Raw genomic sequence first — 18,632 nt, 5'->3', positions numbered from 1 at the left:
AACCCTCAAAAAAAAAAAAAGAAATAAAATAAAAGAAAGACATGTAGTTTACTAATAGTAATGGGTATAGTGGTATGTATCAATGCCATTAGAGTTCCATCTGGTTCTTTGTTTTAAACAAATTTCGAAAGTGTCCAAATCGCCTCTGAAGCTCTGCCTAGATTGAAACTAGAGGCATGTGAGGTCTCACCTAGCAATTGATTTGTTTTAATCTTTCTATAACTTTTCAAGTGATTTTTTTTACAACTGTGAAAGTTGTTAGGTTGACAGCTCTAGAAACTGAGCTATTCTGTGTATTCATAGACAAACAATGACAAATCCCTGTGCTAGCTTGATAGGATGAGTTAAAATTGATCTGGAGAGAGTATCAGTAGGAATCTTTGGCAGATAGTTCGGTCTGTCTGATCCTGATTTGGACAACTCTTCAGTGACTCCCAGGCAAAGGATCAGTTCTATTTGTGTCTTCAAGGGGTTGAATATCTCTAAAGAGGACCTAAATGCCCTTCGCTCCCATTGAAGGTATGTAAGTTGACTCCAGTGGCAATCGCAGTTCCTAGGGCCCTTGCAGGTGTCATTCAGTACCCTCTAACAACTGTCTCACAGTGACAATTGTGGTGTTTTTGATGATGTTGGAGACCCATCTACCTAAAGCGAGAGCCTGAGGTGCAAATGCATCATGCACTGAGACAACCAACATCACCTTTACGTTTTCATTTTAAATCTCCGTTCACTTTGCTTTCTAGGAATAAAAGAAAAGGCAATAAAAAATACATTTTAGAAGTTCTAAGTATATTGTAAATCAATAACACAGTATACTCACTGGCTTCTTTTAAGCAACTTAACACAGTGGTTTCTTTTAATTTAAAATACAGTACTTTTAAGCTGGCTATGTTCTCTGTCAAATACCATCTTGAACTATAGAGCTATTTAAAAACTGACCGTCTCTCCTGAGTTTATTATTAAGAGAAAAAGAAACATAAGCATTAAAGGCAAACGCATAAGCTTTCCTATATGACTCAATCATCTTAAAATTTTTTTGAGTTTTTGAATGAAGAGGCTTTTAGAGACCAAATTTTTAAATGGTCTCTAGCTGTGCATGTGCAATGCTGTTCCTGAAATCATCGAGGTGAAAAATTGTGAATACCGTCAACTTCAGGCTTAATCAGCTGCAGATGACAGGTGGCAGAATTCATAGATCTATAATTCATAGAGCTATCTACAGTATTAGGTGAATCCGTTTACGGATTTGTCAGCCAAAACTGGGTTGGGTTACGTTCAAGTGCAACCTCATTCCAGTCTGATCCCATTTCTGAAACCCTACCAATTTGCATACTTTTACCTATGAAAATATTTATTCATGCTTAGATTCAGCAGAGTTCAAACTGCAAAGTAGGGGAAAAAGTTTAGGAGATTGTTTTAAATTTAACCTGAGAGAGAGTTTTTACTTTCCTCAGTTCAGTTTTGCTAAGGCCTAAAACCATCAAATACATTTTTTTAATCCATCTGGGGCTTTTTCTCTATCCATCTTTTCCTCAGTTAGCCTATTATTCTTTACTTCCAGCAGTACTTGCTCTTCCTCAATTTCTCTGTAAGTGTTGTATTCTGTACTGGTTGGATTATCTGTCATGGCATCACCTAACATAATGTTATTCACTCTCTGTGTTGACTTACATTCTGCTGTCTCTCTTTCTAAGGCTCATTCTCTATTCTCAGAAGGCCTGCCTTGTTATACTGTACTTATCACTACCTCTTGTTTTCCAGACTCGTTTCCCATATGACAAAGTTCACAGAAAAGCAGGCCTATTCCTTTGATTCCATGATCCCAGGAAAATAGGTCTTTAAGATGATAGCGAGGGTAAGAGTTAATAACAGAAAGACTTAAATCCAGTGATGCAGGAGCCTCTACTAAGAATAGAGGGAAAATTTACTTTTTAAATGCAAAATTTTTATAAAAGGAGGTATTAGATTACAGAAATTCAATGAGAAACTTTGGGAGAGAAATAGAGCATTACTGAACATAAATAGAGGAATACAGCTGGTATGTAGCTGTACCATGAGCTGGTTGTAGCATAGAATCATTACCTAGAATACTTAATACCTCTCTCTTTTTTACTTCTGTATCTGCTTTCCCATACAGTAAAAAATTTCACCACTGATATCTTTAGCATTCTTTCTGCTCTTCTAAGAGGTGGATAGCTACTCCTAAACAGATTTTCATCAAGAATCTCAGTCATCTTCTTCCCCTTTACTTGTCCAAAAATTTTCTTAACATATACATATCCAACAGCCCGTAGCAATCCTTTTACCTCTTTTGTATTATAATATCAAATATCACAGTGTGAAAAGGGAAATAAAGCTTCCGCTAAGCGCTGCTGTCTGCAGCTACTACTCTTGTCAGTATTTCTAGAAGAGACTCTTGTTTCAGCCTATCCCACAGATTGGAGGCAGTTTCTAGAGCTACTTTGCTCTCTTGGTATCTGTCAGGTTCTAAAGTTTTAACTGTTAATGACAATAACTTCATGTGTGATAGGATGTCCGTTCATAAGGCCCTGTGCTTTCAGCAGCGTTTTCTTTTCACGGTTCTAACTCCTGATCTTCGGTTCCTTTGAGAGTCCAAAATTGTTGATTCATCTTGCTCTCATTTCCACGCGAGCAACGGCCACAATGGTCCCAAAAATCTCAGCTAAGTCCAGTCAGTTGCCTGGCCTGTAAATCCCCCAAATTTGTCACTGTATCATTTAAATTTTACTGTGACCCCACATTTTATTGAAATAACCTCCAAGCCTCATCTGTGAAATGAAAAAAATGGCAACTTGGCCTGTTATCCTTGAGCTCTTTGTAAAGATCCTACAGTTCAAAGCATCTAAAAGCAGAGGGACAACCTATGTGCTGTAAGTTTTAGCAGTTTACTTGCTGTCTCGCACTTGATAGTTCAAATGGCATTATTATTTTTAGTGAGTAAATTGTTCTTGATAGACCATATGTGTTAGAGAGATTTTTTCATCTTTCAGCCTAGTTAATACAATTTAACCAATTAACAGGAAAAAACCAGATGTTTTAATATAAACTTTCCTCAGTATATGAGGAAAGAAAAGAGACTCAAGCTGGCATAAATCCCATTGTGTTTTTATAGCACAGGGCAATGTGTGGGGAGTGAAGATTTGACATATATTTTTATTTTCAAACGTCATACTAATTTACATTACTCAGCCCTTTAACTGCCAAACTGTAAAAGACCATTACGCCACTGAAAGGAATATACAAATTGTCCCCTGGCACTTCAGGCAGGAGTTTTGCATATGTGCTGTTATTCTATCAGCCAGCTAGCTGCAAGATTCTATTAAGGAGTAAGTGAGAAAATTATATTGCCTGCAAACTAATTGTATAAAAGACTCTGAAATAAGTAATCGGAGCCCAGTCCTTCCTGAAAACCAGCCAGGAGATATTATAAATTGCTCTGTCATTCTTGTCAGTCCAGTTTAAAGACTCAGGAGCTGCCATGTTGATTTTGTTCATTGTGTAACACAGCAACCTCTCCAACTGTTGACAGGACTGGGAAAACTCAAGTTATCCTCTTACTAGTTGCTCAGTTTCAGCTTCTAGCACCATGCAGGAAGCAAGTAAATGGTGCAGTTTCCTTCTAAATCCATCTTACTGAAATACTCCATGGAACTCAGACTCTTACACATACGTAGTGTAACTATCAAACTGTGTAGATACCTAGATCTTTTAAAATGATTTCTGCTTCTTTATGTAGAAGCATATAAGAAGTTATGACAGCTTTTAAAATCTATAAGGTGCAGAAAATTTAAATTTTTACCAAAATAGGTCCACAAATATTTTGAATGCTAGGTACAGCACATTTTTAGTACGATGTACATTCATTTACATGCCCACTGCAAAATCCAGAGAGGTTTTTCAGGGAAAGCTCACTGACAGAAGTGTGGAGAAGTCTATCCATGTGGGTGTTTGATAAAATACTGCACATGGGTGTGAAGTGGAGGCAAAATTTTAGTTTCATTGAATTCCTGTTCTCTACCATATTCTAAAATGCTTTTCACTTTCAGGGAGCCAAATGTGGCCATTGGTAAGATGCGGATCTTTGTTGCAACAATAATCCTCAGTACTGTAACTCCACTGACTTCATTGGAGGAACTCTTTCCAACATCTTCTGAAGTTTATTTTCCAACATCAAAAAAAAGACAGAACTTATGCTGTAAAATACAAATCATTAAAGTAAAGCAGGCTAATCTGATAAGAAAAGATTCCTCATGTAAGCTAAATTACTGGGATCTAAGTGACTAGAATAATAATTTAAAAATTCTTTAGATGACAAACATTTGGAGAAAATAGTTGGCTGCACATATAATGTCTTCCAGGCTGTAGACCATTGCCATGTTTCACAGAGTTTTGAGCAAAATTGAAATATGAATATGAATATGAATCCATATTTCAAGGTGTGGATTAAACAGCCTGCTCAGGAAAATTAAGCAACCTTCCCTGTGTGTTTATTGTTTTGAATACCACTCTTTGGTGTCAGCATCTGTACCTTTGTTGTCTGTACCTTTGCACAAGGGTTCTGGCTATAGTGTGAGTGTTCTGCTTGCCTGAATACAGAGCTTTGCCACTTGAAGTTCCGTGTCTTAGTCTCAAATTTATTTTTGATCAAGATCATCTTTAACCTTTTACAAAACATTTCACTCTTCTGGTTCCTTTTTTTTTTTTTTTAATGCAGATGGTGATGCATATATTACTGTGGTATGATGTGATATAATTAGTTAAAATGTATGAAAGGTTTTGAAGGCCTCCCTGTATGTTGGTTGTGCCTCTCTGAGAAGCCTCGCTACAGTATGAGAAGATAACGTGAGTCTTCGTTTAAGCTTGTCCTTGCCATCCTTTCCTACCCATTGCTCCAAAAGTATTAGTTCCTAACCTCATTAATATGTATCAGAAAGGAGGTCTGTGTAGGAACTCTCCTACCAGGCATATCCCCCAATTTCTTACATAGCATTTTCTCAGGAGATAAGGAAGGGAGAAGAGGACGACTAAATTGAAGTTGTAAGTTTTATCGAGAAGAACTGTTAGCATTCAGACATGCCAAGATCCGCTTTACTTGCCAGCATTGCTAATTCAGTCATGCAACAATGTTTAAAAGCAGTAAAGCCTGCAAGGGCCTGAAAGGGTTGTGCAAAGTGTGTTGGCTTTATTGGCAGAACATACACTGCACCATGTAGGCCTTCTTTATCATAAATACTTAACCAATTTTCAGTAGATATAAGTGGTTTAAGTATTACTTCCTGTTGAATTAGCAATTGCTGAGTATTTGAGTCTTTGTGCAATCCTGCAATCCACTAATGTGATATTTAATGAGGAGACATCAGTCTGGAGAAAGGTAGTCAATATAAATCAGTGTTTACAAAGTGTGATTAACTCTGAAATATTTCATCAATGCTATGGTCCCAGGCAGACTCTATGCTAATTATTAGAACCTGCGCATGTTTCTGGGGACTTTGACGGACCCTGAGTGCAGCAAGCATGGAGCAGCAAAATTGCAATTATGCTCGGACTGTCTCTGATGACAATTTATGCATTTGGTGCGATGACCTCTTGCTTCCCAAGAGGGCAATAAACAGAATGCATTTTCATTAAGATACTAATGCACTTAATCACAGGGGGAAAGGGTTAGAAAGTAACGAAATACCTTTAAAGCAAGATGTGACAGGCTGATGGGGAAGATACTTTATTTAAAAGTCAGTTTCCTTGTAAAACTTCTGACTACTGCAAAGTCTGTCATACTGAATGTAGTCGTGAGCAATAGGATACATAGCTAGACAGATGAATAAGCTGAGCTAAGCTTTTTTTGAAAAATTCTGTGGTACTAGAGCAAAAGAGGACAGACCATTCTGTCTTTTGGGCTTGGATTCCAAAAGATATATTTTTAAACATGTAAATAAAATTATTCATATGTATTTTTCCCGTTATATTTCAGTTTTTTTCTTATATTAGGGGATAAATTATATGTACTAAGTAAAAACTGGAGATGCTACTATGCCCTGGCGAGCTCACATTGAAGGATCTGTCTTGTTCTAGGCCTTAAGGAGGATTGGGAGAGACAGCAGCAAGCATCTCCCTCAGTTTTTATCCTTCTGACAACTTGCTAAGGATGATCCTATTTCCGATGCTCCTCAGTACACGGATTCTGTGTTCAGTGCAGGCAGAAGGAGAGATGCCCTGGCTAGCAGATTTGACCTAGGAGTTGTAGGATGTGCAAGATGTGGTAATAAAAATGCTGTTAAGCCCTTTCAGCTATGCTGTGCCTGCTCTTCTGGAGGAAGAAGCTCCACAGCACTGTTTTCTGTTGATGATGCAATAAAGCAAGATGGTCGTCTTTTTATATTTCGTATAAAGAAAGGCTGATGAAATTGGTGAAAAAAGGAAGAGAGGAGTTCTTGAGTTAGGCGCCTAAGCCACGTATTTCAGTACAGACAACGAATAACAAAATCTCCTCTTCCTCCAGACAGGAATAATCTGCATGGAGGCTTTTGCTTGGGGCTATGTAGAGAGCCAGCTACAGACCCACATTAATTGCACATTTGTATTTTTATGTATAGCTGTCTAAATTAAAAAAAAGAAAAGGTGAAAAATCTTTTTCTTTGACTGACTCTTTGTTTCTACTTTAAGGGCATTTATTTTCTATAGCATTGTATACTGTTTGTATGTTCCAAAATTAAACATAAGAGCAACTACAACTGGAACTTTGTATATTGATTGTATTGATTAGTAAGTGATTCTGGTAACCTCATTCTTTCTTTATATTCTGTTACAGGTAACATAGAATATAGCTGCCCAGCAACAAATGAATGTGAAATCACAAAGCGCAGACGCAAGTCCTGCCAAGCTTGCCGCTTCATGAAGTGTTTGAAAGTTGGCATGCTGAAAGAAGGTAAGACTGATCAAGTCAATACGTATCTCTCTGCAAACACATGTAGCAATTTTAAGGCAATTAAGAAAGAAGAGAGAACGGTGAGTATTCCTACCAGTTATTGTAAAGGCAATCTTCATGTATGCTTGCACTTCCTGACAGTCTAAGTGTCAGCTGAAGAATCAAGGTATCTGGATAGAGCTCACTTTCTCTGGACTATTTCTTCCCATATGGAATGTGCCCCAGCATTCAGTTTCCTTCAGTTGGTAACTTACAGAATAATCATCAGATAAAATTCTCTCATTTTCCTTAACATTTTTGCATCATGAATTTTCCAAGGTATCTTTCTTGTATTCTTCATCCACTTTCTGACTTAAACAAATGTAACTCTTGAGTACGTGCACTGAAGTTACTGTAACTACACTGGAGTAAATATTGGCGTGCAGGACAGGAGAGTCTGACCCTCTCTTTTTTTTTTTAAATATATAAGAACTCCTACCCCTCACTATAAGTATATGCTGGGGGTTTTAATTCATCAACTGTATGTAAAAGGTCTTGGATCACAGATAAATAAAGAAAATGTTTCCAAGGAACAGTACTATCTCAACTGGAACATAATTCATCTGTGCTACAGAAAGAAGTCATTCCTTTAATCTCTGTTGCCTGTCATGCACTTTTATTGCTGTTAATGTATATGCAGAAATATACTCTTATATGTATGTATTTTATCCAGTTTTATGGATAAAATACATGTTATGAATTCCAAGCTAGAGAGCCTTTTAAAATAAAATGTAATGTTTTCTAAATACCATCTCCGGTGGATAATACTCTGTGTTAAGTAATCACTCTAAAATAGTCCTATGCAATTTTGTTTTGTCACTGCTTAAAAAGTCAGCTTTAGTAGATGGCTGATCTTTGCAAATTGTTTGATTGTATTTAAAGTAGGTTTAGGTGTATATCTATCAAGGTAAAATCCAAGAACATAGACCAGTGGAGAGATGATGGATAAATTAGGCATATCACGCACCTACAGACATATTCTTATTGGATTATACTTACTAAGAATAAACCTTGTTCTGTGCAACTACTTTGGCACAGGCTATGATCCTGTGAGCCAAATCCTGCTGTCCTTAGTCTTACTTGAGCAAAACTCCTGTCAAATTCAATGGGATTTTGCCTCAGTAAGAACGGCAGGATTTGACCCTCTCTTCCAGTGGTAATGGGAGGGTTCCTTGCTTGCAAAAATCTTATTACAGTTAACAACTAAAAGTAGTTATTTAAAGGTTTAATTGAAATGCTTAGATAAGCTGTAGAACGAAAGGAATGTCTGGGTATGGCACCTTTTGAAAGACACTGTGCTTAACACAGTTTTTGATAAATTAAAACCTCATGTCACTAGTAACCTCATATACAGATATATTGAACAACTAGTTGGAACGGTGCTTCCAAGAATGTATACAGGTGAACTGATTTAGACCTTTCCTTTTAAATTTTGGGGCACAATTGCTCATCCATTAACATATATATTGTAAATCTGGTTTGTGTGCAGCTTCTGGGACTGATTGAGGAAATTAAGTGACTCTTCTACAAATGAATAATTATCTCAGTTACCAAAATTGCATGTGGAATCATGGTAATTCTGCACACAGTTCAGATGCACATTGTGAATTGAATTTTTTGCATGAATAATCATTGTCTATAGATGCAAATCAGTCCCACAACAGAGTTTTCTTGATCAGAATTACTTAAATAGTTTACTCCAAATCTACATACATTTTTTCTGCAGATTCTGCAATAACAAAATAATGAATTCCTTCCAAGGGACATCAAATATATTGCCAAAATCTAGGTTCCTTTGTTGGCTCAACTCACTGGCAGATCATGGTTCTTCCACTCTCTTTATGTGAGTTTTTCTGTCAAAACACGCTGAGATTTCTAGCTATTTTTAATTACTGAATCTATATATCTATGAGAGGGCTGGCTTATCTTCCTTTCAGGTATTACTTACCTATAACCTGATAGTACAACTTAAAAGGGCCTGCGAGGGAGTTCTGTTTTCTTGCCCCCTTAGTGGTTACTTCAACTTTTGAAACCATACTGGTTCATAGAATACTTGTAGAGCTGTATTTGGAATAGATAGAGTGGGAGGGTATTTCAGAGACAGGCATTATTTTTTGCCTATGAGAAGTCTGAAGATGACTTTTTTTGCTTTGGATTTGACAATACCATTTATGCACAAAATGTGAGGAAAGATGGTATACTTTTTTCTTAACATGTGTAAGTTGGTAAATATATAAATATATTTATATTGATTAGTATGGACTTACAGCTGGAATTATTTCAGCCCACTGTACCTTAAACACATCTTTATTGTAGACAAGGATTTCAGTCCCCTGCAGCATGTCAGAGATCATGCTGCAGTGAATCTATTCAAATGTAAACCTGTTCAATTCAATTACCAGTTTATAATAAAATTTGCTGCTACAGCCACCACGTTTGTCACAGCAGTCTCTACATGCTGATGGCACAGCATGCCTTGAAATTGACAGCCTAAATCTATTTACAAAAAGAATGTTGTTGCAGACCTGAAATAAAATCAAGTTTAAGCAGCTTTAAGAGGATCATCATATTCCTTGCAAGAACTTCTGCACAACTACCAATGCGTATCTTCTCCAGAAATCTTACTCTGCTAGTGGGGAGCTGTCTTCCAGAAATTTTCCCTAACAGTTTTTAATGTAGTCATAATTGACATAATTATCAGCTATTGTGCTTCCTTCCACATTTTGAAAGAGTTTATTACATTGCCATTTTGTGGATTATAGTATAAAATTTGTGATATAAAACACAGTACTTGGGAAAAGTTCCTCAATCTTATTTTAGCTTTTAAGGCAAGGGGTGAGACCCACCAGACTTACAGCCTCTGTTATGACAGTTGCATGTTGAATCATGTCTTGGGGGAAGATAGCTTGTACTAGATGGTGGTTTTCCTCCAGGGTACTGTGTTTGTGCAAAAGGGCTACGGGTAGAATTTTGGGGCCAAGTCTTGGAGGTCAGACATGGGATGGATTGGCTTTTTGATTACATGAGGTACCGGTTGGGGGTGGGGATTTCTGCACATATTCTCAAGGATGTCAGCGCGGCCCAGCAAGCAATGCGTAGATCAAGATTCTGAACGATTCAGGAGTGGTGGGCCAGCAGCTAGGGGAGGGAGGGTAAAGCAACGCCACGTTGTGCTGAGCTGGCGTGGGTTTCAAGCCATGGCTCCTGTCTGCGTCTCCAGTTGTGTGGAGCAGAAAGTTCCTACTGGCTCATTCAGAGGAACACTTCTTAGCCCATTTACTGTTTCTTGAAAACAGTTGTCTAGGTATACATATTTAGTTCTTATGTGAGCTCAGACCTGTTTAGGAGGGTTTGTGCAGGTTTTATGGTATGTGTTATGCTTCATACTGAAGCATTAAGTAGATGCTAAGGAGCTTTTAAGTACGTGACAAATATAAAAGTTTCATATTTTCATTTACTCTTCTAGGTAATGGTTACTAATAGAACACGCTTTACTCAGAGATGTTTAGAAATGTTACATTTTTCAATTTTTAATTTTGTTTTTCAGTATTATGAAAAGTTAGATTTTTCAAAGATCACAATTGATTCTTTTCCTGAAATACAGCTTCTTTGAGTCTACTTATGTTTTAGTAGTTCTCTCAGATTCATGACAACAGATGAAACAAAGTAGAGATTCCTGAATAGTCTGAGGAAAAATATGTAAAATATATCTGTAGCGGTTTCTGTAAATAACATTACAATTACTAAAAGAGAGGGAAAAAGGCAAAAAAACACTATGCTTGTCTTTTTTAAATGGTGTATATATATGCTTTAAGACAGTCTCTGGTTTTCAGTTCTTTTGTTTTATAATCGGTCTTTTAAGCTCAATCTTTGAAAGACTTCAGAAGCCAGTGATCAGTTTGCTTCAGTTGATTGAATTAAACCTATGTTCATGGGCAGGATTGGGTGTTTTAGCTATTTTCCCTTTCAGACAGCTTGTTGGAGGTCTGTTTGAATGGTACTTTCAGTTCTCTAGTAGTTCTCTATGCCTTTTAATACCATCTGAGGGAATGGAGTTCATACTTACTAGCATGTCTTTGTGATAGAAGATATTCCAAAATTATCACACCGTAGAACTTACTCAGAATAGCTACCAATATATTCCACTGGAGTAATTATTTCAAAATAAAATTACTTTTTTCAGATGCACTGTTTTTTCAAGTAGTTATTCCATGTCACTCAGTTTTCTCCATGGAAACAGAGCCACAGCCTCAGTTTTATCTGCCCCTGTATTATTGCAAGATTAAGAGTCACAGTTAAGAAAGGGGCCTGCTGGGTGGCACTAACGCAGCCATAGGAAGGATTGTATCCCGTCTTAGCTGTTAAAGTTCTGAACAGTGCTAGTTCCTTATATGACTGTTAATACTGAAACACCTTCTTTATATCTTTTCTCTTGGACGTATGATTTTTTTCAGAATTTTTTGCAAAGTTGTTTGCAGTGGCTGATCTGCATTGCTTATTATTTCAGAAAGTGCAATTCCTAGGTGGCTGATATTTAAGCAAACAAGTTTACTTGAAACATAAATCTTAACATAATAAGATGGCAGAAAACTTGTTTTGCTCCACAAAACTATGCTTGTATTTTCCTTATGAATGGATGGCCATTAGAAATTACCACCATCCACTTTGTACCCAGTTACACTAGAGAGGATGACAGAATTTTAGCTGGATTGTTCTGTCTGTCAAAAAAGGAAGGCCAGATCCTCACCTAGTATAAAGTGAAGCTGGTGGAGCTACATCAGATTGCCGTTAATTTGGCAGGTGTAGCAATCTGTCCGGTGTAAGCCGGAATCTCTACTGATGCTGGTATGTTAGCAGCCAGTCAGCCTCCAAAAACAAATAGAAACTCTCTCTCCAAGCTTGTCGTCTGCAATGCTGACTTCAGTGTAACCCTTCCCAAAAGAATCCTCTTTCCATCATAGTAGTACAGTACCATAGTGAGCACATAGTACTGTGCTCACACTGCTCACTGAGTAGCTGTTAATGTTTCTCTGCTGCTTAATTTTCTTCTAAAGTTTTATACAATCTGTCAAAGTAGATTTCAGTGTCCGAAGGACAGCGTTATGACAGTAGTCAGGATCTACCTTATGTATAAGAAATTCTTTAAGAGTTTTCCTTCAATCCCGACCTCAATAAAAGCAATTACTGAGAGTTTTTAAAATGCTTGAGTTTTCTAGATGTTCAGTTCAGGTCACAGCACTGTTTGGAATCAGAAGCTTACTACCCGTTAGTTAAACTTTTTCTTAACATATATTAGCTTTTGCAGCTGGTAAAATTTGGGTTCTCTAAAATACTTCTGCTTCAAAGTTTGAGAGATTTCATTAGTTGAGGTATAAGAATAAATTTTTAGAGAAATATGCATATTTTAAACTATAAATTATTGAGTTTATCCAAAAAATTACTGGTATGAACATCTCTGGCTTGTGTTAAACAGAGATCATATTAAATTATTATATTGATCCTTTCAATCTTTGACAATCTGTGAAAATGAATCCAATATAGCAAGAATAATAGACAGTTTGAGTTTACTCTTATGTGAAGAGATGCCGGGTATGCATAGAAACAGATTAATGCGCTCCCTCTAAAAATAATAAATAGAACTAAGTAATCCTCGTTATAAGTAAAAATGTGTTATCATCTGTGTTTTGAGGCTAGCAAAAAAAGCCTGCTTATTAGGATTCCTTCTAACAACATCTCCTTTGAAAAGACCTGTGCACAAGACATTGCCAAGGTAAATTTCTCTCACAAGTCTAATACCATTAGTCTGCCAAGAAGAAAGCAGAAATTATTGTGGAGGAAGTTTTAGTTTCTACTGCCTTCAGAAATTAGAACAAAGGGAAGGAGAAAGCATTAATGGTATTCGAAGAAAATATTTCTGTATAGGATGACAGTTAATAGAACTGCATTGACCTCAGCGATATTTCTTAGGCTCTCTCTTGTAATATTACGCTTAAGGAGCTCCTTCATTAATGCAGGATATTAAACAAAGCTCCTGTGTTATAACTTCAAGAGATAACACAGTGCATCTTCTGTTTAAATCTCTTCAGAGTATGAACTTTGCTGTGTTTCTATGTGCTATGTGGGAGTTTGGTTTCTATTGCAGATATTTTACTGAAGTGCTTTTTCTCTTTTCCTTTTTCCTCCCCCCCCCTCTTTTTTCTTCCCTCCGTTCCCATGTTTTCCTTCCCCTCGTTTTCCTTCCCCTGCCTTTTTTCCTTCCTCCTCCTTTCATCCTTTTATTTTCCTTCTTTCTTTCATTCAGCCTATGCTTGGTTTAATGTATACTAGGACCTGTTAAATCTCCTTGGAAGCAATAGAAACTAATCTCTAAGTGTTGTTGGTGTTTGTAACTAGGCCTCTTTCCTTCTAACCAAAATGTGGCCTGATAGCCCAGTTCAGACATTAAAACTGACAGCCCAATTTGTCTGCCCTAAAACATGGCTCATGACTATCCACTCTCTCTAACTGACAAGGAAGGACAAACTATTCAACTGCAGCTAGTGTTGATAGTGAACTCAAGCAACCGGCATTTCTATTCATCCACAGAAAAGAATAGTCAAGAATAAGCAAATATTGGAAATGTGACTATTCTTTTTGGGTTTAGAAATCATGCAACGGTACATACAGTTAAGACCAACTGTCAGCCTCCTGAAAAGTTCTCGCAGCACTTGTGTTGCAGCGTTGTGCCAATCTGGTTTATGTTCCGACTCTGAGCATTTTTGGTCCCAGTAACTTAATTGGAAATTAAATTAACAAGTTCCAGCAATTCAGTGGACTAATTCTTTAGAACCGAATTTATCTCTTATTGGATACAACTTTTGTTTTCCAGTTGATCCTTTATACAAATACTCCCCTTCCATCAAAAAGGGAGTACACGATGGATGTATAGAAAGCACTATAGTTTATATGCCAGTGTTTGAGAACTATTTACATTTTTTAGCACTGCACAGGTTTGTAAATGTACAGTTTTGAGTGTTAGCTGCTGTAGGTCTGGAGTCAAAACTGTTGCTGTTGAGCCATCTGCAGCTTCACTGGAGTTAGACGTTAGGCATGATTGTACCCCCATTGCAGCCACGGGTGAGAAACCCAATGACTGCAGCGCTTTGCAGGATCAGGCTCAGTTTGGTCAGCAATGTATTTGGCCTATGGTTACTTTGTTGTTTTGTTTTCTTATTAAAGATACTGAATTGGAGATATTTTGAGTGCAACTAAAATCTACTGTATTTTTCTTAGTGCAGCTATCTTACCTCTTGCTTCCTCAGAATTAGAAGGAATAGTTTCTGTAGGTTCCCAAGTCTACTTTAATTGATGTATCATTGAAAATTAATCATTTTATGATGAAAAAATGTTATTAGACCTATCTGAGGTCATTAACTGAACATCCTCATTTGTCATATTTCTTCTTTTGAACCTAAAATAAGGAAGCAGCATTCTTCTAATTTCCTAGAAATTATTATTCCATTAAAAAAATATATTCAGTGGATTTAGCCCCTGTGAATATTTGCTTATGCACTGAAAGTACAGTGACAGCAGTGTAAGTGATAAGGAAAGGTAGAGACAAGTCTGAAGGATGTAGGACTATGCATGGTATGGCATCTTTCTTTTCCAGTGAGCCCGCAGACAAATAGCTGCCTTTTGTTCTTGGTCTCTGCCACCCCATAAACACATACATCAATATGGCACCGCCATTATTGTGAAATGCTTGAATTCTTGTATTTGGGGGCCTGCTCTATATTAAATAGGGTTCATTTGGTAATGTGTGTCATTAATGTTACTTGTATTCTTCATTCCTCTCTGTTTCTGCTGTTCAGATATTTGCACATCCCTGCATGAGGTGAGTAGGTTTAGCATCCCATGTAGAAGATACTGAACCATTTAGCAGTGATACATATGTGTAGCTCTCAAAATCCCACTTTGCAGCCAAACCCTTTTTGTATATCACTTAGCTCTTACTTGGGCAGCATTCACATCTACTCAATAAGATTTTCTTTGGGTATAATCTAGGTAGAAACAACAGGATATATAATAGGATGGTATGGGGTGAAGTGCTGAAATGATGTTAAGCGCTACTAAATAGAACCCATGTGGCAGATGCACAGGCAGACTCTTGGTGTTTGGGGTGGATTTGTACCAAAAAGGTTCAGGAGCTCTCTCGGCCTCTGTAGTCAGTCAAAGCAGTGTAGTTGTGTAGTTGTTCAGAAGCAGTAAAACTGCAGTCTGTAATTATTGCCTGTGACCTCATACAGTGCTGTCCCTTAAATATTTCACACTTCTAAATCTCTGCTGTCTTTCAAAAACTGCTCCAGTGACTTAGTTTATTGGGATATTAACATAGCTAAGCCACACGTCCTGTCTGGTCAGTCACTCTCCTTTGTTAAGTTGGAGGCATGGTCAGCAGTGTGCAGTATTTGTCACTTCTACTCACTAAGTCACAATGTGAGGCTGGAATATTATTTCATTTGCAGTTTGTAGCCAACATTCTGAAATGTTTTCTTCGGGAGTGAACTACCATCATGTTAAATTTTGCCACACTTACTAGCTGTTCTAGTACTAGACTTCATCTAACCAGCCCTTTTTTTTTTTTTTTTTTTTTTTTTTTTAAAGTGAGTGGGTATTTCTGTGACAGAAAAGTAGATGCTGTCAAGATCCATCTTGGGGTCTGTTTCCTTTGCGTAATAGTGATTTAATATAGCTATTAATCTTTATATAAAATAAAGCATAGCTTTATTTTAAGCCCCAAAAGTCTGTTATTAGATTCATGATTTTAGAGAAACTCAGACATAAGCAATATTAAATATATTCACTTACTGAATAATATTAGTATTTTCCTATTCGCCCTTTATTGTTCAAATGAAGTTAATATGTTTATCTGTTTTTCTTTTCTTAGGTCTCTAGTTTTAGTTCTCAGGTCATCAGGTAAAAGCTCAGATATCAATTTGATATATCATGGCAGGTTTTAGTGCAACAGATCCAAAACCAACACAGATTGCTTCCATAACATCCTATTGCAATCCACATTAAAATAGTTAATTATTAAAATAGTTAACTTTAAAAAATTAAAATACCTTCTAAAAGGAGGTCCACATGATACCATTCTATAATCAGCTTAACTCTTGCCTATGGCCTCAGAGGCGGAATTATTGGTGTGCTGCAAAACACCACCTCCTTGGCTAAATAACACCAGTTGCTGCCTGACTAATAAGAGAAAATGTCGGTACACTTTCAGCATGCTGAATAGCATGCAGTAGAAATCAACAAATAATACAAAGACATCATCCTTATCTTTTTTCTCTTTCCTTTTCTGTTTCTAGCTAAGCGGTAGTCCATACAGCAGTGCTCTTCTTCATACTAACTCCTAATCATCAACAAGATCGAAATTATTTATCACATTACCGTTGACCTTTGTCTTTTTCTCATATTCCTTTTCAGTCCTGTGGATGACTGAGTATGGCAACATTACTGAGGGAAGGCTTTCCAGATGGGGCGGGTCTTGCATTCTTCTCTAGGTCAATCAAGAGATCAGTCTTATAACATGTTAAACACTTCTATAGCCATATGTTGCTTTTAATGACAGTCAATCAAATTGAGTTTACAATGGCGGCCATTGTACTGCTACTACTGTAATGAGGTACTAGTTCATTTTCATATATTGTGTAATTCTGTGCAAACTTAAGAAACAGACACCTTACGTTTCATTATGTGACTGATATCAAGGATTATCAGACTGAAATGTGAAGAGAGGAACATATTTTTCCTAAGTCACCCGAAGTGCAGTGTCTCTGGATATAGTTTGTGGAATCTGTTGAGGTAAGATGACGTAAGAGGTGGCAGAAATACACTTTGGATCCAGATTGAGGATACTTGCCCATGGATTATTGAATGTTCAGAAGTGGTCTTGCTCTGAAGTGACTTTGAAGTTCAGAAGTCACTTGCCAGTTTCTCTGTCAAACTTTTAATTGAAGCTCTTAAGCTTCCAAGTTCAAGACAGATTAAAGTGTGCTAAATAGGAAATAGGAAATTTCCTCCTGAAATAAGAAAATGAACCCATGTACCATAAAAATGTAAAACCATTTAAAAAAACAGTTTAAATGTATTCCTTTTGTGAGTTCTTGCTCAAAGATGTACCAGGAGAGTTTCTAAGATCATATATCTACTCTCTAATTCTAATTCTACCTCAGGTGAAGTATTAGGCTGAGAAGGGAAGCTCTAAGTTTAATGGTCTTATTACCAAGGGGCTGAATAGGCTGCTGCTTTTCAACAGACCCCCTCAGCATCACCCCAAAATATAAATCTTTGACTGTATTCCAGATAAAAAGGATTAGAACACCTTTGAGCCTGGAGTATACAGGTGTAGTCTTTGCTGATGCTGCTCCTCCTGCAGAGCATGCCACATTTCCATTGCTCGATCTTGTGTCAGGTGCAAAGGAATCCAGTAATCCGAGCACAGATCCACAGACTAGTTAAGATGACTTACGTTTTGTCTTCCTCTCTGTTCATCTCTCATTTTCATGATTTCATATTCTTTTTCCTCTTTGCACCGCAGAAGAATACTGTTGAAAAAATAGTTGCTGCAAGCACACATCCTCTATCTAGGCAGTATTTGCCTGGCCAGGTGGAAGAGAGAATCATTAATTTCTTGAGGTTCTCAATGTCTGACCTGTACTATTCTGTGAGTACTGCTCATGGGCTGAATGACTGTTTCCTCTTGGGCTTCCTGGTATTGCTGAAGTTATCCACACTGGCAAGATACTTCAGTAGCAGCTCATCTCTAATTAAAATACTTGTTATGAAGTATTCTTAAACATGGCTGCTTAATGAAGTTAGGAAAAGCATTTGGATGCAGAGCATGAAGGCTTCAAACATTGGAGTTCCTCTCTTGGGAGATCTGTGCAATCAAAAGGCATTCTCAATGCGAGCAATCCACCCCATTTTGTTCCCTTTTGTTTTCTCTAATTTCCTGCCTTTTTTAATGCTGGTCAGCTGAAATAAGTCCTCTTTCCCCTCCTTCTGCACTCCCCCTCCCCCCTTATGGAACGGCCCATGACACGTGCCTGTAAAGTGGCTTCTTGGGAATTTGCAAGTGTTTGGATGTGTTATCTGATTAAAGGGATGTGTGTGTCTTTTAATTCTCATCTGCAGTTCCACCTTTGACCCCATCTGTTAAAGTGGAAAGGAGTTGAGAGTCAGCAAAGTCCCAGATTCAACCCAGATAACCTGCACTGTGCACATTTGAAAGCTTTAACTCTTTGAAGGCTCCTGAAAATTACATACTCAATTAAATCACAGGTTTGATTGGAAAATGTGGCAGTTCTGCTACGAGGCAGGTGAATTGTTTCATTCTACTGAGATGCTTAAGGTGGAATAACTTACTTCTAGAGGCTTCACCTTTTAAATTAAAGAAGCAAATGAGCAAAAAGTTATGTGATGCAAACAGCTATGACGACTTGCGTGTGTGTGCGAGTGTGTTAATTCATTCGGGTGTGTGGTTTTGATTATTTTTTAAAGAGACCAGCCTCTTACTTACAGAACAGGAATGAAAGTTCAAAATCTCACATCTATTATGCATACTTCCTTTTTGAATAGGAAGCTGAATTGTATGGTAGGAAATAAT

The 18,632-nt window shown here is 37.3% G+C and overlaps 1 protein-coding gene across 21 annotated transcripts in view; it reads left to right on the top strand.

The window, feature by feature from the left end:
* ESRRG (estrogen related receptor gamma) overlaps positions 1-18,632 on the top strand; it is a 413,394-nt gene that overhangs the window by 287,765 nt on the left and 106,997 nt on the right. For all 21 annotated transcript variants that reach the window (XM_009669000.2, XM_009669002.2, XM_068939849.1 and 18 more), the window contains one exon: positions 6,827-6,943. In XM_009669000.2, coding sequence (XP_009667295.1) covers positions 6,827-6,943 — 117 coding nt within the window. The remainder of the gene's footprint in view (positions 1-6,826; positions 6,944-18,632) is intronic.

Source organism: Struthio camelus, chromosome 3 (assembly GCF_040807025.1).
Source record: "Struthio camelus isolate bStrCam1 chromosome 3, bStrCam1.hap1, whole genome shotgun sequence".
Lineage (NCBI taxonomy): Eukaryota > Metazoa > Chordata > Aves > Struthioniformes > Struthionidae > Struthio > Struthio camelus.
The sequence above is the reverse complement of the archived record's forward strand: the minus strand, read 5'-3'. Positions and strand labels throughout refer to the sequence as shown.